Raw genomic sequence first — 23,686 nt, forward strand, 5'->3', positions numbered from 1 at the left:
TTTTTGAAGTTTTTCAGGTGTTGCTGAAAATGTTTTTTTTTTTTTTAATTGACTTTATTTGGATGGTCACCAGGACATAAAGACAGATGCACATAAAGATTCTTCAGTTTAACTTGATAAAAACATAACATATAGATAAAAGCCTTTTAGTTTAGGGGTTAATGTCTAAGAGAATATTACTAGGGTGACTTAATAACTGATTTTAAAGGTTTAAAATTTATTTAAAGTGGAAAAAATATTAGTATATAATGATTTTTCAGCGGTTTTTGGGAAGCTGACATTGAGGCATTAAAGAATTAAAAGATCAAAGTACTTTTAACCATCTGTGGTTCAGTAGATTCAATTCTTTGCTCATATAAAACCTCACAGGCCTTCTTTCTTTCTTTGTTTCCTCCACCTCTCTCGCTGACATCCCCCACTCTCTCACCCTGTAAATATGCATATTAACCTCACCTTCACATGTTAATGACCCTGCTCCTGAAAGGAAATCCACCTAAACTGAAACTTTCCTCAGTGCACAACAAGAACACACACACACACACACACACACACACACACACACACACACACACACACACACACACACACACACACACACACTTCTGTATCACACTTTCTTAAGCAGAAAGAAACATATAGAAAACATAGAAATCTGTTCTTGGTATAGTAAGATGCTTAACTTTCAGCCGCTGATTTTTGGGAGTAAAATACCTTTTTAATAAGTTTTATTTTATGGGTTTTATAGTACTTTTAAATAATTTGGTGAATAATTCCAGGTTCTCCTAAATGTAATTTGGTAAATGTACAAAATAAAACAACTTAAAACCACTCCATGCCCAAAAACCAAAATCACAGCATTAAATTTAATTGCAAAGAATGGCTGTATTATTAGTCATGAACTATTCATTTATCCAGGGGTAAATGCTTAAACAGATGTTCTGATTTCTTCTCAAAAACTCTGCTTGCATTGTGATGAATGGTTTCGGTGGCCGGTGGGTGAGGCGTATTCAGTGAGAGTGTAAACAGCAACAGTCATATGGCTCTAAGTTCTGCACACTGTTTTTTTTTCTGCTCTGCGTTTTGGTGCATTTAATCTCAATCTAATCTTTTTTTAAATAGCTTTTTATGTCATTTCTGTGCAATAATATTTGTCCACACTTAGATCACAAAATGTTTGCCACCAACTTAATGGAGCAACAAATGCCAAAAATATCCCAAATGGTGAAAAAAATCTTCATTTAAATAACCTCAGTGATTTTAGAAAAGAAGAAGATTTGGAAGATGCTGAGTTTTCAGAACATGAGGCTTTTTGCCGTCACTGGATGGGACAGTGCAGACAGTAGTGTCGGGAGAGAGTGGGAGGGCGAATGACACACAGAAAATGTGAAGGTTCTCTGTCATCCAGGTCATGGTAATCTAAGGAGCTTCACTGATGAGAGGCGAAACATCTTCAAGAAACTTAAAGAAGTCCATTCACTTTTCTTTCCCACCTGCTAAGATCACACAGGTAATGGTCTGGGGCGGACTCAAAGCCAGTATATGGGTCACCTGCACAAGGTGACCGGCTATGGTATGTAATCAGACAGTTTGAAAATGATGATGAGTCTGGCTGTAACTCAGCTCCAAAACAAGTCCATCAGAGCCAGAAAGTGAAGCAATATGGATGTCCAGACATGGTACTCAATGTGTGGGCAACTTTTTCCCTCAGATACCTTCTAGAAATTCATCTGTATCACAAATTGTTCTCTGATCTAAATTTTGCTCTAATCCAGTAGCAACAATAACAGCTACAATGTGTATGTGGACCCAAGATAGTCAGGAAAACACAGTTTATATGAATCAACACACAAATATGCAAGTTGTTCTGTGGGTCTGAGTTGTACAGAGCAACATGAATCTGATCAAATCAGACATCATGTTTCATCTAACTTGCAAAGCAGCAGTAGAAAAGCTCCGTTTGTTGCCTGTATTAGCATTAGAAGCTAACAGACAGACTGTAAACACTGCAGAATGAGTTCATTTGAATGACCTCCTAGTAGCAGTCACCTCACAGACAACAAAGCTACAAATCAGTTGAAATGCACAATGACAGCTGGCATCAAATCTAGGGTGAGCAGAAGAATTTGAGTTTTTGGTTAACTTCCAGGAAGTTCATATAGTTTATTTATTTATTTGAAAGGTAACAGTTTCTTCTATGTTCTCCTAATAAATACAAAATGCCATTTTTTTCCACTTGCAAGTCAAATGTCATTATAATGAAAGCTAAACTCCTAATATATATCAATAATAAATATCGCATAGATTACATAAAGCATCTTTTTTTGGTTCTGGTGGTCACAGATGAAGTAACCAAACTATCCAAAACAGTATTACAGCTCTGCCCCACCCCCACTCCACTCACCTCTGTTAATCTGTCTCTACTTTGAGGACAGAGGGGCAATCAGAGGTGGAAATGGGTATTTTGTAATCTGCGCAGCATCACAATGCAGACTGATCTCATGCTAATACACAGCAGGAGAGTCAGCAGCAGGAGGGGAAGCCCTGATCTGAACACTACAGGAAATCTGCATGTGAAAGCTCACAAAATGCAGGGAGACTCGGAGGGGTAGAGGGAAACTTTGCAGGCTACAAGTTTATCATTATATAATGATGAAGAGAAGCTGTGGAAGCCATCTCCTGCTGTGGAGCCAGAGAGAAAATAGAGCACTGAATTATTGGACACCCTTTTTGTAAACTGCACTTGTGGCGGTTTCACAGTATTTGGTCTCTATTTGAGATAATAATGGCCATTCACGGAAAGTGATTTATAGGTTTAATATGAGTCTCAGAGTCTTTTATCCATCTTACCCATTCCAGACTGACCAGCAGTCTAATAAGAGATACATATTTTACTTATTACTCCAAATTGAGTTCATTATTTATCACTTCCTTCTAATATTATGTTAAGCGCTACATTATTTATGCTTATTTATCTTTTCCACTCTCACTGGTGTGTTCTGTGCACTGTCTGCTGGGCCTGTGCAGACTTCAGAGGTGAGCCAGACACTATTAGGAGTTCAAGGTACTCTGTCCTACATACAGATGAACCTCATGGAGACAGAGCAACATCTCCCTCTAGTGCCTGCTTTATAAAGAACAGTCAGCACAGAACTGAAAGCAGACGAGTGTTTTTCTCAACCTGGGTTTGTGCTTTTGTTATTTCTTGTACCATCACAAGTTACAGCAAAAGTTTCCAAACACATTCAATAAATTGATTTTGCTCTCTGTTTGAGAATGCACTGATGCACAAACCTAACAAAAACTTTAACACTAGTCACTAATCCCAAAGGACACTCAACTATGTTACTCCTCAGCACAAAAACACATTTGCAGTGTAATGCATTTGTTATGCAGTCTAAAGGTATAATGAGAAAGGCTCCACTCAATCTACAGCAGGCGGTGCTGGACCAAGTGAAGGACCTCGGCCATCCCAACAACGGACTGTTCTCTCTGTTGAGGTCAGGAAAGCGATTCTGCTCCCTGAAGACCAAAACAGAGAGACTGAGGAGGAGCTTCATCCCGCAGGCGATACGGTCTCTCAATCACACCACCACATAGTACTGACCCACACATATGGTTTTTACACACACACTGGACATTCTGGACATTTGTTTACACTAGTGGCCACTGCACAACTACACTGCGTGGTCATCTAATCGAATCACTTTATCACTAAGTCACTTAAATAAATCACTTTAAGCATATTTGCACTGCACAAGACACTTACACATGTGGATTGCACAACCCTGGACATTATATTTCTTAATTACCATTTAGTACTTGTACAGCTGCTGTTGTTGTTCTATATTTCTTCATATATTCTTATACATTTCTATATTGTGTGTTTGTGTATTGTGTATTTTGTTGTACAGTTATTTTATTTTTAACTTTAATTTTTATATTTTATTTATTCTTTCCTAGTGAAATTTACCCTTCATTTTAATTTTCCTATTTATTTCCTATCCTATTCATAGTCGTTTTTTCTTTAGGTCACGAGCAGTTGTCTAAGTATTTCACTGCATATCGTACTGTGTATGTGACAAATAAATTTTGAATTTGAATTTGAATTTGAATTTAAATCCAAGATCCAATTTAAATCCACACTAGAACTCAGTTTGGGTCTCTCTTTTCCTTCCTTTCTTCCTTTCTTCCTTTCTTTCTTTCTTTCTTTCTTTTTTTACTTTTAATGATTTCTCAAAATACTTTGGATAAACTTATTTCAATTTCTAAAGACAGAGATTTTGATCTGCACACATGAAGCAGACTGACATCAGTCTTGACCGCTCACTCTCAGGAAGAAACTAAAATACTGAAAATGTGCTTATGTAGTGCTATTAAGTGTGAATAAGTTGTGCGAAAACAAACACGCAGTTTTTTTCTGTAAAATTCACAGTTTATAACTTTAATAAAAGTTGCAGTTTGATCTTGACTGTATCATAAAAGAGTGCAGTAAAGACGCACATCACCATATAAATGTTTAAGACTGATCTCTGCACAGCCTCTTCCATCTACACAACACCAATATGACATTTTCTTACTTTAAAAATCAGACAAACCTCAGTCACCTCTCTTAAAGTGCTTCATATTTTACCCCGTCAGTACATTGTGTTAACCAATTACAGCCATTAGCTGCTCACTGCTTGGCTATTGATTTTTATGTTTTGATGTGGGGTAAATTGTACATCTTCACAACACCCTCAGAGCTTTGGTGTCTAATGACACAAACAGTCTAGCAGTAGAAGGCAGTTAGCAGAAATTTAGTAACACAGGATGAAAAAGCAGCTATAACTGTAAACGTGAAAATAATAATATGTAATCTTATAGCAGGACACTTCCTTGTATGTTATCATTTTTAATATCAAATTTCTAGTGTCAAAGATGAAGATTTTATAAAGTTTAATCAAATGATGCTCTGGAGCATCAGCAAGTGAAGAACCCATAACATTTTATGCTTTTGATCTGGATAACTTTTTTAAAAGTTAAATTGTGAAATTTATGCTGGCCTTTCTGGAGGATATCCTCCCTGAGTGTACTTATCAAATTAGTTTAGCATCGAATGCTGAGTGTAAAGAGGCCAACTGGCATTTGGCTCCTTTCCTACATTCTTCTTAAGCTGTCAACCACTTTATCTTTGTTTCAACCACTGCATTTTTAGTCCAGTACTTGTGTAATTTGGCACTTCTCAGCCTCTCTCCCTGTCTCCCCTCTGTATAAATGGCTTCTTGACAGCCACCTTTCCACTGAGACCACTTCTGATGGGACTTTGGGAAACAGGAGATGAATCAAATGCCAGATGCAGGACACTGGATAAAGATACTGTTACATATTGTTTTCATTTTCTGCACCTTCTTTGTCCTCCATTTGATCAGTTTCCTCAAAGTTGTTAAGGACACTCTGCACACCATGTCAATATAAGCCATGTTTTCCATTAATAATTGTTTGTTTTGTGCAGAAATACTGTTTCATGAGTTTTATTAAATTATGTGTCTTTGTAACAAAAAAACTTTGTAAAATAATGCTTTAAAACTGGTTCTTTGCTCAGTTGTTATGCATAGGTTACACTCTTTTATCCATTGAGTTAGGTGGCCAGTGTTAAGTGGCTCGTGCTTAACAAATACACAACAAAAAAAAATTTCTCTGAAAATGGGAAGGAAAAGGAATGGACTGAAAATGACTGAAAAGAACAACTCTCAAAGACCTTAAGAAAACCTGGAGAACTCTTGCTGAAAGCCACTGATAATGAACTGTGGATTTCCGGGCTTATGTAAATGCTATTGTTTTTACCGACTGAGAGTTGGCTAGCTTGCATAGCTACCGTTAATTGTCATGCTAACTTTGTACTTTTCATTGTTGACATTCACTCAAGCAAGAAGGATCACAAAACAGCACCAAACTATATAAGAAGCGTAAAGAAAGAAAAAAAAAATCACGACTCATCAGTAGTTTTCAAATCTGACCTAAAGTAAACACAGACATGTTGCTAACTGTATTAGTTACTTCCTTCTGGGCATGTGAGGTTGTTGATGGCATCAACAGTTGAAATAAATATCTTTTTGCAGTTTTCCAGTAGCCTAGCCTAAACGTAAACATGCAGAACAGAAGTTTGGATTAAAAGTATCTCTGGTCAGCATCTGAAATAAGACATGACAATCCCAGCTTTTGACACATTTAGTTCATATCAGGTATAAATAATACCCAGCACTTCTAATTTCCCCTCTCAGAAAATTTTAACTTTCTTCTTCTTCTTCTTCTTCTTCTTCTTCTTCTTCTTCTTCAGCATCTTCATCTTTTTCTTTGTTCATTTTCCAGCTCAGAGTCCACTCACTGTTTGGCATGCTGTCTTCTTCATGCGTCAGTCCCATATACCGCTGACTCCGGTGCTCCATAGAGAAACACACCACGTCATCATCATCTGGCTTTCTATAGCGACAAATCCTCCATGAGTCCTTCCAAGCTCTCAATTCCGATTCCTCACCCTCTTCGTAAGCCTCATCCTCAGCATCACAACCTCCTCTGTGAGCTACTGCCACCATCCATGACTGCTTCCAGGAGGGAAAGCAGGCGTTCAGTTTGTGGAACTGCAGATGGAGCGGGACATCGGGCTTATGTTTCATTCTTTTCTGTGACTTCTTCACCTTCTTTTCTTCTTCTGTGTTTTTCTCTACTATAACCTCTGCTTCATTTTCTTTCTCACCAGCCTCCTTCTCTTCATCCTCCTCCTCCTCTTCCTCATCCTTGTGATGGTCAGCTTTTTTGTCATTCTCTTTAATTTCTTCTTCATCTTTCTCAAATATTACACCACCTTCCTCCTCGTCAACATTTTCATTCTCCTCTCTGTCTTTACCATCCTCATCATTCTCCTGGTCGTTGTCTGCTTCATCCTCTTCTTCCTTCTCTTCTTCTTCATCCTCGCTATCTACATTATTGCCTTCATTCTTTTGCACATCATCCTCTTCTTCATCTTCATCAGCTTTGTCATCATCTTCATCTTTTTCATCTTCCTCCTTATCTACATTAACCCTACTACTCTTATTTCTTTCTGTTTCATTTTTTTCATCCCCACCACCCTCTCCTTTTTCTTCTTCTTCTTCCTCTCCTTCTTCTTCTTTTTCTTCTTCTTCTTCATCTTCATCTTCTTCTTTTTCTTCTTCTTCTTCATCTTCATCTTCTTCTTTTTCTTCTTCTTCTTCTTCTTCATCTTCTTCTTTTTCTTTTGCTTCTTCTTCTTCTTCTTCTGCTTCTTCTTCTTCTTCTTCTTCTTCTTCTTCTTTTGCTTCTTCTTCTTCTTTTGCTTCTTCTTCTTCTTTTGCTTCTTCTTCTTCTTTTGCTTCTTCTTCTTCTGCTTCTTCTTCTGCTTCTTCTTCTTCTTCTGCTTCTGCTTCTTCTTCTTCTTCTTCTTCTTCTGCTTCTTCTTCTTCTTCTTTTTCTTTTGCTTCTTCTTCTTTTCCTTCTTTTGATTCTTCTTCTTCCTCCTCTTCTTCTTCTTCTTCTTCTCCACCTTTATCTTTCTTGTCCATCTCTTTGTATTTTTCTTTTTCACATACATTTGTTTCATCATCATTGTTATTATAATCTTCATCTTCCTCCTCTTCCTCATCTACCTCTGCATCTTCATCCCTGCCACCATCATGGTTTCCTTTCTCCTCATTTATGCCATTCTTGTTCTCCTCTTCCTCATCTTCTATGTCTTCCTCCTCCTCTTCTTCCTTTATTTCTGCATTCACTTCCTCTTCTTCGTCTGTGCCTTCCTCATTCAGCTTTTCCACTTTGTCATCCCTTTCATCTTCATTCAATTCACTGTCCTGCTCTTCCTCTTCTACTTCACCCTCATCATTTTCATTTGTGTCTTTTTCCTGCTTCTCTACCTTAGTTTTTTCATCCCCTTCCTCCACCTCCTCCTCTTCTTTCTCCTCCTCATCGTTATCTGTTTCATTGTCATCTTTTTGATTGCCTTTTTTGTTTCCATCCTCCCTTCCACCATCTTCATCCTGTTCCTCTTCATTGTCTTCTTCCTTGCCCGCCTTCTTGTTGTCAGTATCTTCATACTCTTCTTCCTCCTCCTCCTCATTTTCATCCACTCCTTCATCTTCTTCCTCATCATCCTCATCATCTTCAGCCTTCTTGTTAAGGGCTTTTTCTTTCTTTTCTATAACTATTTCTATTTTTCTCTCCTTTTCTAGTTTTTTGTCCACATTATTTTTATTGAAAGCTTCCTCCTCTTCAACTCCTTCATCCTCCTCCACACCATCCAGATTTCCATCCTCCTCTTCCTCATCCATATCTCCGTCCTCATTATTCACTCCTTCATCATCCTCCTCCCCTTTGACATATATTTCCTCTGCTTCCCCCTCCTCCTCTGTTTCCTCCTCCTCTACCTTAAACCATCCTCTTGGAGCCTTCCAGGCCTCCATCCACTCAGTGGTGTCTGTCATCTCCTCGTCCAACTCTGATGTGAAGAGGAAGTTTGTAGCTTTGCGTTTTCTCTCCAGCATGGCACTGTGTTGATGATTGGAGTTTACAGAAGCTTTGCACCACCTGTGGATGAAATCACGGTTTGGTTAAATGGACATGAAGAAGAACTTTTCATAGAAATATAACAGTAGAAATAGTAAACCATGTGTGATTCAGGCTAGGGCTGAATCAGTTAGGCCTGGATCAGGTGACCCCGAATCCTCCCTTTGTTATGCTGCAAAAGGGGGATGCTGCTGGGAGATTCCCATGCATTCACATTTCTCACTCACTATATGTTAATAGACCTCTCTGCACTGATTCATAGTTGTTATTAATCTCCAGCTCTCGTCCACAGCATGTCTTTTATCCTGTCTTCCTTCCCCAACCGGTCTCTGCATGTATTATTGTAAGGTCTACCGTATAATACAAAGCTACTTGAGGGGACTGATTTTGTGATTTAGCGCTATATAAATAAAACTGAGCTGAATTGAATCTGAAGACATTTGAGCTGATTTGCTCATCAGGTCCATCTTTGGGAAGATCACAAAAACAACCAAGAAAGACATGCAACTCCAAAACAGAGGGGTTTTGTAGCTGTTTTGTTTCTGTTTGTGTCACGGCAAGTGGAGTGAGCCGTGGGGAAATAATAAAGGAGGATCTAATTGCAGTAGTGAAGGTGAGGTGGTTTATTGAACACAAAATGCAAATGGAGAAACAGCAAAAGGGACTGAAAACTATTTAAACTGAGAACAACTAAACTACTGAACACAAACCAGGACCTGAACATGAAGGAGGATGAGCAGAGGTAAATGACGACGGCCATCATGAAGCATGGTGGATACACAGACAGACCAGCCACTACAATGACAGAAAACACGACCTAAAAACACTCAGAGAAACACAGGGAGATTACAGACAGGTGAGGGACACAGCTGGGAGTGATTAACGAGACGAGACAAGGGAGGTAAACTGAACACGCTCACATGAGACATAGACTTTCACAATAAAACAGGAAACAAGAAACCACTAAACAAAGTTTATTTTTTGCCTGTTTGACAAATTGTGATAGTTGACAAAGATAACCTGAGTAAATGCAAAATTGTTTTTAGATGACCATTTCATTTATTAGGGAACAAAAGCTTTCAAACCTAGGTAGAGCAAGAATTAGAGCAGGCCCTCTACTAACTGGAAGATTGGTGGTTTGATCCCTGGCTACTCCAGTCTGCTTGCCTTGGGCAAGAAACGGAACCCCAAGTTGCTCTTTGATGCATTCATCAGCGTGTGAATGTTAGCCAGAAAGCATCAGGTGTAGAAAAATGTGCCTGTTTGAAGGTCTGTGTTTTTTGTGGAGTTTTACAAACTATCAAGTTGCCTTATCATAACGCAAGATAACAAGTCTTCATGAATCTTATTACAAATATAGCCCTTTTATGTTTAGCATCAGGTGCAGAACACAGTGGTAACTCACCTGAGCTGCTGCTTATATCCCCAGCAAGTGCTCCAGCTTTTCTGCCGTTCTTCACCTTCCTCTGGAGGAGCTGCTGACAGTAGCCAGGATTTGCTCCATCCTGGTACGCACACATCAGTTATAGTCATCATAACTTCAGCGTCCGCACTGAAGGAACTCTCACTTAGCGTCTCATCATCTGTGAAGTCGTTTGTTTCAAAATCTGCTCCAGACATTTTCCATGAATCCTCCCAGTCAAAGGGTTCATCCTGTTTGATGATTCAAGAGTGGTAATACAAATATTAATAAGTGTTTATCTGATTCAGTGCTCATGTAGCATCTGGCCAAACCATAAAGAGCAGAAATCAACAATACAACAGTCATTGTAATGATCCCCACCTCCTCCTCTAGCTGTTGTATTTGATCAAAGTTGTTGGTTAGGTTTTGTTGGTAGTCAGTCCAGATATGATCCCAGTCCTTTTTCTCCTGCCTGAAGGGAAAGTTCATGATCTTCCAGGTACCAGCCCAAACAGGAAGAGAATATGTTTCTATCGCAACCTTACAAACGTTCTCTCTTTGAAATAGAATATCCCAGTGAAACTGTTTTGCCTCAGAAAGCTCCACCTGGCCTGGACTCTTCACCTGGAAACAAGAAAAACAAGACAACACTGCAAAGTTATCTACAAAATCTGAACAGGATGTTAACTGAACAGCAAACTCTGTTTGATTAAGATCAGGTGACTTGTCCCTTGAAGGATATTTAACGATTTGTTTTGTTTATTTTTCTTCTGACCCTGTTTGGGTGTTTTAGGCACTTTTACATGTATGGCACCTTGGAAGTTCCTTCTATTAAGCTATGTTGTGTAGTCAGGACTGTACCCAAAATATTTCCCAGACCTCAAAAACTGCAGGCAATATTAAATTTTAGTGTTTGTACCTGTTTCCAGGATTGATTCCACTTATGAGCAGGAAACATCCATTCACCCTTCAGTCCGCTTCCCTTTGCTTTGTACTTGCTGTTCTTAGTTAGCTCTATGGTTGTGAACCCTAGAATTCTGGTTTGCAACTCTTGGGCTTTCAGAAAAAGATACTTTGGTGGCTTCAAGCTCATCCAGGAGTCCTTCCAGCAAATTCGAAATGCATCAACCTCTACTTTGCGCTTTTGCCTTCGAAGTCTGGGTGATGTTGACCTTCTCGGAGGAGGTGGTGGAGGAGGAGGCTCGGCTTTGGGTTTGGGAGGAGGAGGGACAACTTTGAATCGAATTCTGGGCTTGTTTTTTTCTGCTTCAGCTGCACCACTTGTGACCCTCTTAAACTCACTCATGCCATCTTTCATCTTGTCTCCATTAGCAACCAGCCAGTGATAGTTCCATTTTGAGAGTAGCCTGCAGATTAAAATAAAAAAACACGCTGGATCAGTGTATATGAATACAGATCTTAGGTACAGAAACATTCATCAGCTGTGGACCAAGGACCAAACCTCCTGGCTGGCGATTACAGGCTGGTCTCAAATTATTAATTAAATGATTTGTGAAAATTAAAATGTATTTTATGTAAAACTTACTTTTTAAAAATGTTTGACCAGAAACAAACTTCTGCGTCTTTTCAAGTCAGCCCAAGCTCCATAAACAAGTACCTTTGGACCAGTTATCTATTGACATTAAAGTTTGATTTTACTGTTGTCTTTGAATGATGGAGGTGATTCAGGAATTCGTAGAATAATGTGATAATAAATTGGGAAATAAATTATAAGATAAAAATCTGAAAATCTTTATAGCTGCATTTTCAAATTTTCAACATTTTCTTTACATTGTACAAAAAAAAAGGTTTATTCTCACAGATTGGTGGAACTTTTCTGCTTCCATTGTTCCTCTTTTTTGTTGTCGTCGGCGATGCTCTGGGCTCTCTTCTCCCACTGGTCTCTCAGACGCCCATTGCTGAATGTTCTCTGCTGCCCCTTTGTAGACAACATCTTGTTACCTGAGAGATGTAGAAATAATAATAATAATAATAATAATAATAATAATGATGATAAAACAACCATAAGAAGCCTTTAGAGTTTTTTTTCCCCAAATGACAGAAACATTAGGATCCAATCTCTAATTCTTAAGGCCTGGTCAGCTACAGCACTGGAAAAAATGTTGAATAGACCAAATGTAACCCAAAACTTGTGAACTATAGGCTTGACAGTGGTTTCAGCAACTTTGTGAGCCAAATGTGGTCCATATGCTACAATGTGTCTGTTATTTGGTCCATGTCAGGCAAACCCTCAGCTAAGTTGAAGCAGCCTGGTCTTTGGTCAAAACTCATAGCCAAAGAAAATACTGACAACAACAATCAAAAGTATGACTCCCATGAGTGTGGAGTAAAAAAAAATTCCATTTGTTGATTTAAAATGACGTTTGTGGCAGACCTGCCATGAGGGGGGGAAAAAAGTGGAACAGCTTTCAAGAAAAATGATGAAGAATGGATTTTTTGTTTAGAAACAAATCTTGTTTCTCATGAACAACTCGATGATTGCACAATCAACAATTTTGTCTGTGCTTGATTGTGGAGATGCTGCAGGCATGCATGTTTCTATATCTGTAGAACCCAAAAGGTTGATATTTTTTTTTATTCTGTTCATCTGAATGTAGCGTTTTCAGTGGGAGAAACGTTTCGTCCCTCATCCAAATGACTTCTTCAGTCTCAGCTGACTGCAGGTTTCTCAAACCCTATAAACAGTACATTTGCTTAATAACCAGTGTTGGGGAGTAACGGAATACATGTACCGCCGTTACGTATTTAGAATACAAAATATGAGTAACTGTATTCCGTTACAGTTACCGTTTAAAAAGGTGGTATTCAGAATACAGTTACTTTGTTGAAATAAATGGATTACACTGCGGTACTTTCCTGTTTCATTTTGTCGCGGGTCAGGACTGTTTGGGTTTTGTTTGACAGCTACGTTCTTTTGTTCCAGGCGGCAGCGTTACGGTTGCCATGGTTACAGGGCGACGCTCTCTCTCTCTGCGACTGTGTGTTTCCTGGGTGAGAGAGCGCCTTTTCGTTGTTGTTGTTGTTGTGCTAAGCTAACAGGCAGAATGCTACAAGCATAGCTCTAAAGCAGTGGTTCTTAACCTGGGTTCGATCGAACCCTAGGGGTTCGGTGAGTCGGTCTCAGGGGTTCGGCAGAGCCTCCACTGCGGAGGTCGCAGAGGTCCAGCCACGCCCGAATTATCTTGTAAATTTGTGATGACACGCCCCCTTCTGGCCATCACTGGCTGCAGACGATCATGCTACACTGCTTGGCCAATCAGGCCTGCGGGGAATGTAGCGCGCGCAGTAGTCAACATGTGAATGTCGTGGTAGTACTTCGCGTGATTTTTTTTTTTAACATTTTAATCCATACTAACTATGCCGGGCAAAAAAAGAAAGTGGTTGGACGAATATGTACAGTATGGATTTACATGTATCACGGAACGTGATGGGAGTGAGCGTCCTATCTGCATGATTTGCAACGCCAAGTTGAGCAACTCTAGTCTCGCACCGGCAAAACTAAAGGAACACTTCTTGAAGCTGCATGGAGACGGGGAATACAAGAACACAACACTTGCTGAATTCAAGGTGAAGAGAGCCAGATTCGATGAAAGGCCCACTCTGCCTGCTCTTGGATTTGTACCCGTTAACAAACCGATCCTCACAGCATCGTACGAAGTTGCTTACCTGATCGCAAAGCAGGGCAAGCCACACACCATTGGTGAAACACTTGTGAAACCAGCCGCGTTAAAGATGGCAAATCTGATACTCGGAACAGCGGCCGAAGGTAAATTATCACAAATTCCTCTTTCAAATGACACCGTCAGCGACAGAATAGAAGACATGAGTAAAGACATCTTGGCTCAAGTAGTCGCCGATCTGATTTCAAGCCCGGCAAAATTCAGCCTTCAGCTCGATGAGAGCACAGACGTTGCTAATCTAAGCCAGCTTACTGTTTTTGTGCGCTATGTGAAAGATGACATGATAAAAGAAGATTTTTTATTTTGTAAGCCTCTTACAACAACAACTAAGGCAGCCGATGTGAAGAAGCTTGTGGATGACTTCTTCCGAGACAACAATCTTTCATGGGACATGGTTTCTGCAGTTTGTACAGATGGAGCTCCCGTCATGCTGGGAAGAAACTCTGGTTTTGGTGCGCTAGTAAAAGCCGATGCACCACACATCATTGTGACTCATTGTATTTTGCACAGGCATGCATTGGCAACAAAAACCTTGCCCCCAAAAATGGCAGAAGTATTAAAAACCGTGGTGGAATGTGTGAACTATGTGCGAAATAGTGCTCTGAGGCACCGCATCTTCAGTGAGCTGTGTAAAGAAATGGGCTCTGAATTCGAGGTACTTCTGTACCATTCTAATGTTCGGTGGTTATCCCGGGGACAGGTGCTGAATCGTGTTTTTGCCATGCGTGTGGAATTAGCCCTGTTTTTGCAAGAGCACCAACACTGTCATGCAGATTGCTTCAAAAATCCTGAGTTCATTCTCATTTTAGCGTACATGGCTGATATATTCGCAGCTCTCAATCATCTCAATCAGCAGATGCAGGGTGGTGGAGTCAATATCATAGAAGCGGAAGAACACCTGAAGGCTTTTCAAAAAAAGCTAACGTTATGGAAACGACGAACAGAGAACAACAACTTTGCAAACTTCCCCCTTCTGGACAACTGTGTAAGTAAGGTCGAAGATGTGTCTGGAATCTGAGATGTTTCTATATCCACGGAACTGAAGCAAACAATTGCAACGCACTTAGATGAGCTTGCAAAGTCTCTCGACAGATATTTCCCTACAAGAGAGTCATATCCAGCATGGGTGAGACAGCCGTTCACGTTTGCTGTTGAGACAGCAGATGTCAATGATGAATACCTTGACGAAATCATTGAAATTCAGCAGAGCCAGGTTCAACAGCAACTCTTCAGAACAACAACACTCTCAACGTTTTGGTGTCGACAAATGGACAAGTATCCAATTATTGCTAAGAAAGCCCTGGATTTTTTTATACCATTTGTTACAACATATCTTTGCGAGCAATCCTTTTCGACGATGCTGGACATAAAAACGAAGAAAAGGAACAGACTTTTCTGTGAAAATGACATGAGACTGGCACTTGCCAAGGTGAAGCCACGCATATCTGAACTGGTCTCTCAAAGGCAACAGCAGAAGTCACACTGATTTGCAGGTATGTAATTTGTTGTAAGTTCATGCATTGTGTTGGTTTTGTTCTTTGAACAAGGTGATGTTCATGTACGGCTCATTTTGTGCACCAGTAAAAAAACATATCTATGTCTTGAATTTGAAAAAAAAAAAAAAATTCACTAAAGAGGGGTTCGGTGAATGCGCATATGAAACTGGTGGGGTTCGGTACCTCCAACAAGGTTAAGAACCACTGCTCTAAAGAATGTAGCATCATGTTCAGTGTAGTCCGTGCTGCTGGGAGAATGGACTGCCATACACGTTATGTGTCTGTGAGCGCTAGGAGGGAGAAAAAGGGGAGTGGAAAGGTACGAGCAGTCATCGAGCAAAAACGGGAGCTGGAAGCATGTAAATATAATAATAACCACTGCAGCCAAGAAGAGTGCCTGACGAGCCCAGTTGTAAGTAAGCTATTAAGACTCGACTGTACACTGTGTTCGTGTTTTCCTCCGAAAACAAGAAGTTCCGTTGGAGCAGCCTTTCAACGCCTCTCTCTGTCTGTCGCAAGAAAAGTTGACCCACACAACAAAGTAGAGCTATTTTTCGGCTACCAGCCGACAGGGACCCCGCCGTATTATGCTGGGCTTACACTGTGCGATTTTTTCAGTCGCGCGATTCAGCTCCTGCTCAAACTGTACGATTGACTCGCAGGGGTTAGAAGTTCATAGGTCACGATGCAGGGTCTCACACTATACGGCCCGATGCTCTGATGCGACCTGAGTGCTCACACTGTGCGTCCATAAAAATGAAGGTTATAACAGAAATTCTGTCGCTCGCTCTCCCTCTCCGTCTTTCACTCACACAGACACACCACCACCATCAACTTTGCTAAATTGCTAATGAAAAACATTGGTCAGGCAGCTGTGATTGAGCAGCAGTGTCGATCCAACTATTTTCACGGTTGTTGATAATTTTGTGAGGCCACATCGAAAGGGCTCGGATGGTTCTACAGGTTGTGCCTCCATCGCTTGTGTCCAGATCACACGCTGCACTGCCGTGCTACGCCGTCTTTTTCGCTGACATTTGTGTTTGCGCGTGCGCAGTGTGGCAAACTGCGGTGACACCCTCACGACCAAGCGATTGATGATCGGGAGCTGGTCGTGAGGTGTCAATCGCTTCTCGTTACCCCACGTATACTACACGATGCACGACGCACGATGAAGGCCAAAATCGGGCCGATCGCCAAAACGATCGCACGACTCAAAAATCGGCTCAAAATGGGCCAAAAATCGCACAGTGTGAGCCCAGCATTAGTCAGAGGTCCCTTTACTACAGTTCGGAGTCGCGGACCTTCAGTAATAGTAATAAATCACACAGCAATAGTACATTCACGTTGTTGTAAAAAGCATGATAGTATTGTAGCGGGTCTGGGCTGTTCGGGGTTCTGCTTGTACAGTTATGTTTTGTGTATGTTGCCATGGTGACGGGTGACGCCCTCTCGCTGCGACGGTGTGTCCTTCTGGGGTCAGAGGGCGCCCTATGTGTGTTGTGGTTGCCGCGCTGAGCAGTTAGCTAGTGGCAGTGTGTTCTTCTGCAAATGTAATAAACGGCTGTGCTCCCTGGCTAGCTCACGGGAAGCAAGACCAAACGATACCTCCGTCTCCTCCTTGTCTGAACTCGCTACAATATATTAAGTAATCCAAAGTATTCAGAATACGTTACTGTCATTGAGTAACGTAACGGAATAGGTTACAGAATACATTTTGGGGCATGTATTCTGTATTCTGTAATGGAATACATTTTAAAAGTAACCTTCCCAACACTGTTAATAACTGAAACCAGCCCACTGAATGAACAGTGGGCTGTGAGGTTGTTCATTCAGTGGCAGTCAGCTGAGACGGAAAAAGTAATTTGGATGAGTGACGAAATGTTTCTCCTACTGAAAATGTTACGTCCAGATTAACAGAATCAACCTTTTGGGATTTACTTACGTGGATGACTGAGCATGCATCAAAATATTATTTGTAGAAGTACATTATGACTCATCACAGGTATTTTCTTACTCCTCTGTATGTTATATGGAAAAGTGTGACAATGCTCCCTAGCAAATAGAAGACCTCTACTTCTTGTTTGAATTTAAAGTGAGTACTTACAGCATCAGGTCACAGGACATTTAACATTAGCTGTACTTGCTGTTCATACTGAACTTGGAAAAACTGGAAATAATTTGCAGCCAATAAATGTAACGAGCTACAAAAAACTATGAAACTGCATTCTGTGATTCAACTGGAACATTTTAAAAGGTTATATTTGTCTATCTGCAACTAGTTTTGCATATGTTTTTCTTGATTTGTGATCAGTGTAGCTGTTTGTCTCAATATTTGGACTGTTTGTTGTACACGTCTCTAAAAATAGATCTAAATTTCAATGAGACTATAAAGGATTTAATAATAACAATAATGCGACAGCGGTAGGAAGAATGTGTACATGCCAGACTGGAATTGGATGTCTGTATTCCTCATTTAGACCCTGATTTATCCACTGGAAACTGATGCAGGAAATTGAGTTCCTTAAAAGGTTTTGTCTCTTGCAAAGGCACCTGTGTTGAAAATGGGGCTTTTTTTTTTTTGGTGTGCTGGTAAAGAATCACCAGAGATCTGTTGATTCTTTTACTTCTTCCTAAAGTACATCATGGGCTACTTCTGACTTTAAGTGTCATTAGTTATTCAAGATTGCAGGAAAAAAAATTAGACGTATGCTGCACATTCTTGGAACAATGCGCCTCAAAATGAAAAATGTTACATAGATTATTGTTATTAACTTTCTTGTGGGGTCTTGCGAGATACTGAGACACAGATTTCTATCTGGTCTCAAAATGGAGATCTTTGGAGTGTAAGGTAAATATGTTAACAACTGCACCATGGAGCATCATTTGGTTATTCATTACAACATTTATTATTAAAACGAATTATTAAAATATCCTTTCCAGGTTTTTATTTCTTAGTTCAGATGTCATATTGTCTACCTTGACTGTATTCCTTGAAGTTTAGTTTGGTTTTTCAGTTTGACTGATTAATTTGACACTTTACTGTTTTCCCAAGTTATACTGCAATAATTTCAAAGACATAGACTAAACTTTGAAGTAGTGAACCTATTCAGAAGATCATCACAATTCCCACAGTACACAAACACAATACAACCCAGAAATGTAGCACAACATTTGCAGCCTATAAACACAACACACCAAATGTCCATTCTTTACCTTGTTTTCTCTGTATGGCTTTTCAAAATATGTTTCCAGTTTTGAGTAATCAGTAAATTAAGTTGCTAATACACCACTGAGCTTATCTAGATAAACATACTTTCATTCCGTATTGAATTCAGAAACGGTATTCGATATGAAACCGTTCCAACATTTTAAATTGGTACTTAAAAAGTAATCACCACCCAGTCTCCTCTTAGATACATACCGATAGTTCAACACAGTTTTGAGCCCAGCTTTGGTCCAGTTCTCAGTGCAGCGTCTTGTTGAATACTGGCTCATGTAACTGTGACACCAGACCACCACTTATGCTCTAAAATTAAACTCAGCTCTTCTTCAAGGAGCGACAACAACAAAACATCACAGCACTGATTCAGGAAAGATGGAGATTCTGTGTCATTTAAACATAATAATAATGTCAGTTTGTTCATTTTAATCTGAAAATGTGTATATGTTAATGCCTTTGCTGTCAGTCAATGGTTTGTACTCTTCAGTTCATTATGATTCAAAAATAGAGAGAGGCTTTCACTATTTAAATAAAATGAAGATTCTCAACATTTTCTAGAAATAATCAGTCAAATTATACACAGGATATGTATATGATACTTTGATAAACTACAATAATATGGACAACCAGAGTCAGAGTTACAGTGAACTCAGAAAGGTCCCCGCCTTTAATCTGTGTCTGCTTGGAAAACTGACTCTGGACTTAGCAGTGTCTGTGTAAATAAATGAAGCATACTTAACAGACTAATGGTGAACTAAAATTAGAAAATGACCTCACATCTCCTTCACCACCTCAGTGTTCAGGATTTCCCCATCGGACACTTAACAAGAATCAAATGACAATAAACTCAAGAAAAGAAATGACTACAGGCCTGGAAGGGTTACAAATATAAATGAAATGAAACCTTTCCAAACATACCACAGATTGCAAGTATCAGCTATGATTATCTAGGCTAAAGATGCATATCTCTCTTTATTTTTGACACAAAGTTAAAACTGTTATCCGTCCTCTCCTCGGAGTCTGAGGAAGTGGTTAACAGTTTTCATTTTTCTTTGTAAGTTGGAGGATGCGGGGGTATGAGAACACACAGGTTTCTGAGTGCTCCTGTCCTGACTAAACTTTTGTGTTGAACTTTTAGGTTTTGTCAACAAAATTGCTTGGTTAGTAAAGTAATCCTGCCACAACTGGTGCAGTGCAGATATGAGGACCCAAATGCAGGACAAAGTAACAAAAAGGGAGCTTTAATGGCTGATAAAAAAGTTAAATATAAACTAAGTCTAAAGGATAATGATACAGAAATTCAGAAACACAGAAAATCACACAGAATTGTGAAAAGTACAGCACAAGAGAGAACCGCGAATCAGCAAAGACAAAAAAAGGGACTTAACATGAACGGTGGACTAATTACACCACAAGAAACAGGAGGGAGCATAAAAAAAAGCAACCATCAACAGGCGAAGAGAATCAGGGAAACAGGGGGAAAGCTAGACAGGAAATAAAAATGACACATGGCACATAAAGGACTTTCAAAGTAAAACAGGAAATAACCAACAGAGAACTAACACAGACATGTCAGTGAGAAAAGAACACCGGGGGACAAAGGTATTAACACAGTACTACAATTGCTCAGTACATAAATCAGAAGAAAAGATATGACAATAACTTAAACGCAGCACTATAATAATCATAAAGTAAAAAATGGAAACAAAGACTTAATATCACATCAATTAAAACTCACAAAAGAGATCAAAAGAAACCAAAAATCCAAACACTAACCAAACAAACCAAAACTTAAGTTCATTAAAAGAGAATCCAAGTTCAAAAACACAAAACCATAGCACCATGACCAGTGTTGGGACTAACGCGTTATTAAGTAACACGTTACAGTAACTACGTTATTATTGTGGTAACGAGCACGGTAACTAGTTATTATGCCAAAATCAGGAACGCGTTAGTCGTTACTGGGATTTAGATAGGGTCGTTACTCGTTACTTCGTGTGGTGGCTATCGCGGAGCTTCCACAGATTCAGTAACATTAGCAAATGGTGGAAGCCAGCAGGTGGATGAAGGAAAAGGGACGCAGAAGGAAAAGAGACCCGAGGCGGCCGCCGGTCCAAGTGTGAACTGAACTTCAGGTAAGAAGTTATGACCTGCAGTCTCTCTGGGTCAGATATGAACCAAGTTTAGGTGGAGTTTGTTTTCGTTATTCTGACTTTTTCCGTACTGCATGCTAGCTAGCATGACGGAGTTTCTATACAGCTGGGTGGGTGCTATGAAGTTAATGATGTTGAACTTTATTTTGTTCATAAGTTATTAGAGTTGCCAACCGTCCCGTCTGGTATTCAGAGAAAATATTACACGTTTCTTATTGAGGTGAAAAGTTTGCCCCGGACTTCAGCTACAATGGAAAAGGCACAAAGCTGGAGTTATTCTGTGTCTTTGCTGCACAGCTGCCTCTTCTTCTCTCATCCTCCCCCCTCCCTCTCCCGTTTCTACTTCAATCATGAACCTGATCAATGATCAGCTGATCGGCTCTCTTGTTTGTTTATCGCCCACTTTGCGCCGAAAGAGGAAACCAGCGGATGTCGCGCTAAACAACAGCAGCACTTTAAGCTTGATCAGCTGTTAAAATTTATTTAATATTAATTTCTAGTATCAGCTGATGTTTGCTGGAGCCACAGCTATAAAAAAGCTGCTGGTCATGATATGGTTTGTATATGTGGTGAGAGGGAAACATGAAGATGAAACCAGGAGATGTCCTTACTGGATCATCAGAGCTGAACAGGTGATGGAGAAGGAGGTTTACCTTTTAGGTGACATGAATGAGTTGAAGGGAAGTTATGAACTGTTTCTGAGAGACAAATAACACCAGGATCCTTTTTTAGGTAGCTGACAGCTGGTAACTGTGCAGGGGCGGGTCTAGCAAAGTGTTGCCAGGGGGCCATGTAGGGCATTAACAAGGAGAGGGGGGCACAAAGAAATACTTTTCTTTCTTATTCTCATTTAAAATGTCTAGCTTTTAAAAAATAATTAACTGAATCTTACAACAAACGATTGATAGATTGATGCATATATACCATCAAAACAGTGAACATCACTGTCACAACAGCGTTTGTTTTCATTCAAAGGCTTTATGATTTTTCCTATAATGGTGGGCCGGTCTCTAGTCAAAATGCCCGGGCCAATTTTCTGTCCCAGTCCAGCCCTGTATGCAGCTCATCTGCAGTCTGGTGTTGCCTACATCTTCCTATTCAGAAGGCAGAATTTCCGAGTTCTGAGTACAATCGAACGCACCACGACTGCAGTTTTTGTGTTGGATGTAAAAGGCACACATGACGCTGTGACGTAGGCTAGAATCATGGCAGCAGTCAATGACGGTCCAGGCGTGGGATTTCTCTCGTGGAAATATGCACATTATCTTTTCCTTTCTATTGGTAGGTGGCACAGTGCACTTGTGGCAAGTAAGCAAGCTAGAAGACTGGCAAAGTTATGGAAGAAACACATTAACAAGAGAATTCTGAGTAAAACCAAAGTTACTTTCCCTAGTAACTAGTTACTAGGGAAAGTAACGAGTAACTTGAAGTAACTGAGTTACTTTTGAGAGAAGTAACTAGTAATGTAACTAAGTTACTATTTTAAAGTAACTTACCCAACACTGACCATGACACATGCTTTGTAGTGGTGCTAATAAACACTTTCACAATGTCTTCAAAAGACCTGAAGGCAAACTTCTCTCATATTCTGTACCTGATGAAAGATGTTGCTTTATTGAAGCACAGTACAGGAATCAGAAAAGTTAGAAAAGCAAAAAAGGAAATAAGAATAAAGCTTGGACTGACAATCAGAGCTCCTGGGCTTGAGAGGATTCAAATCTTACTTTTAGTCGTTATTGTAAAGATTAGATCAACGTCTGACCAAAGTTGCCTTTTGTTACTTTTTGCATTCAGGAACATTAACTTATTAACGGATAATGTTGGGTTTTTAATTTGAGCATATGTCAAATATGCTCAAATTAGGTCTTTCAAATAATGCATTTATTACAGTTTTCTGTTAGTGGGTGGAAATTATTTCTCTGAGGTCTAAGTCATCAGGTGCTAATCCTGTCCCACATTTGGAGAAAGGTAAACAGACTATTCTGGAAAAGTTTTTAATGTTTGTGAAAATGGTTGTTCTCCTTGATCCCTAATTGATGAGACCTGAGAGAAGAAATTCATAAAAAACAAGCTTTAATTACATAATCTGACTGCCCAGGGTTAGAGTTCAGGTTTGGGTCATCACCAATGGTGATGTAGACCTGAGAGGGTTAAAAATGTCTTTTAAGTTTTGCTTTTATTAATGTAATACTTTTGTTATTGTAAGACTTGACAGTCCAAGCAGTTAACCCTGGGAGCCTACATTACCCACAGTGCAGCTTGACCAGTGGCATGTCCAAGATAAGTGTTTTATGCTTCTAGCAGTATTTGAGCCTTGAGCCTCTGTGTTATAGTCTAGCCCTAACTTACAGATGCACACAGACATGTAATGTAGCTTTCTTCATTCGGTATCTTTAGTATTTTTTTTCTTCAACAATCTAATTGAAATGAATTATATGAGTGACTAATTCATTACAATATACAGGAAGTTCAATAAATGTAAAATTAAAAATAACAATCCCAACTTACCTGAAGTCTTTCTGTGTCTCAGATGTTTTATTTAAATCCCCTCTTACATGTAACTCTGCATTAATGTGGACCACAGTTTGTGTTCACTACTGACTGTCAGTGTCTGCGCCTGTCTGTCTCTACACTTTACAGCAGCTTCAGTGGTTCCTGTCTTACTCTCTCTCTCTCTGTTTTCAGTTCGTTTCTGCTTTTAACTTTTACCAGCGTACACTCAGTGTGTCCCGTGTCTCTGCTCTGTGGTGAGAAGGCTTCCCTTCTTTGCTATTTTTACATCATACGCTAACAGATCCAGAGCTCTAAATTTAGTTTCAGGGTGAGGCAACGAGAAACAGGACAGGAGCAGCCGGCTGCATGGAAATACGGAGAAGTGACATGAATTGTGCACAATCGAAATGGATTTTTAATTAACAGGTGCAGCTGCATAGACAAACAGGACAGCTGTTTGCAAGTGTTAACCAATCAGAAACCAAATGGTTTTTGAATCTTTAACAGCTGTAACATGCACATTTACTCCTCCAGAGATTTCTCACGCCGCCTGGCAATCAGCCAATCAGCACAAAGAGTCTGAAACACCTCTCCATATCAGATTGCAGGCATCCAGGCTCCCGTGGGAAAAGCTGGGTTAACTGTCTTCCTGACAGTTGGAGTACTTG

General features: G+C 39.8%; 1 protein-coding gene across 1 annotated transcript; it reads right to left on the reverse strand.

The window, feature by feature from the left end:
- Positions 1–94: 94 nt before the first annotated feature.
- Positions 95–23,243, reverse strand: LOC146628595 (uncharacterized). The gene is made up of 6 exons (XM_085359611.1): positions 23,034–23,243; positions 11,776–11,917; positions 10,875–11,322; positions 10,337–10,579; positions 9,959–10,206; positions 95–8,574 (listed from the first exon to the last, which is right to left on the reverse strand). The coding sequence occupies exons 2-6, from the start codon at positions 11,907–11,909 to the stop codon at positions 6,267–6,269; spliced, it is 3,381 nt and encodes a 1,126-aa protein (XP_085215737.1). The 5' UTR covers positions 11,910–11,917; positions 23,034–23,243; the 3' UTR covers positions 95–6,266.
- Positions 23,244–23,686: the final 443 nt, after the last annotated feature.

This window comes from Diplotaxodon limnothrissa, linkage group LG7, assembly GCF_057381915.1.
Source record: "Diplotaxodon limnothrissa isolate DT_005_m linkage group LG7, D_limnothrissa_male_GT1.1, whole genome shotgun sequence".
Lineage (NCBI taxonomy): Eukaryota > Metazoa > Chordata > Actinopteri > Cichliformes > Cichlidae > Diplotaxodon > Diplotaxodon limnothrissa.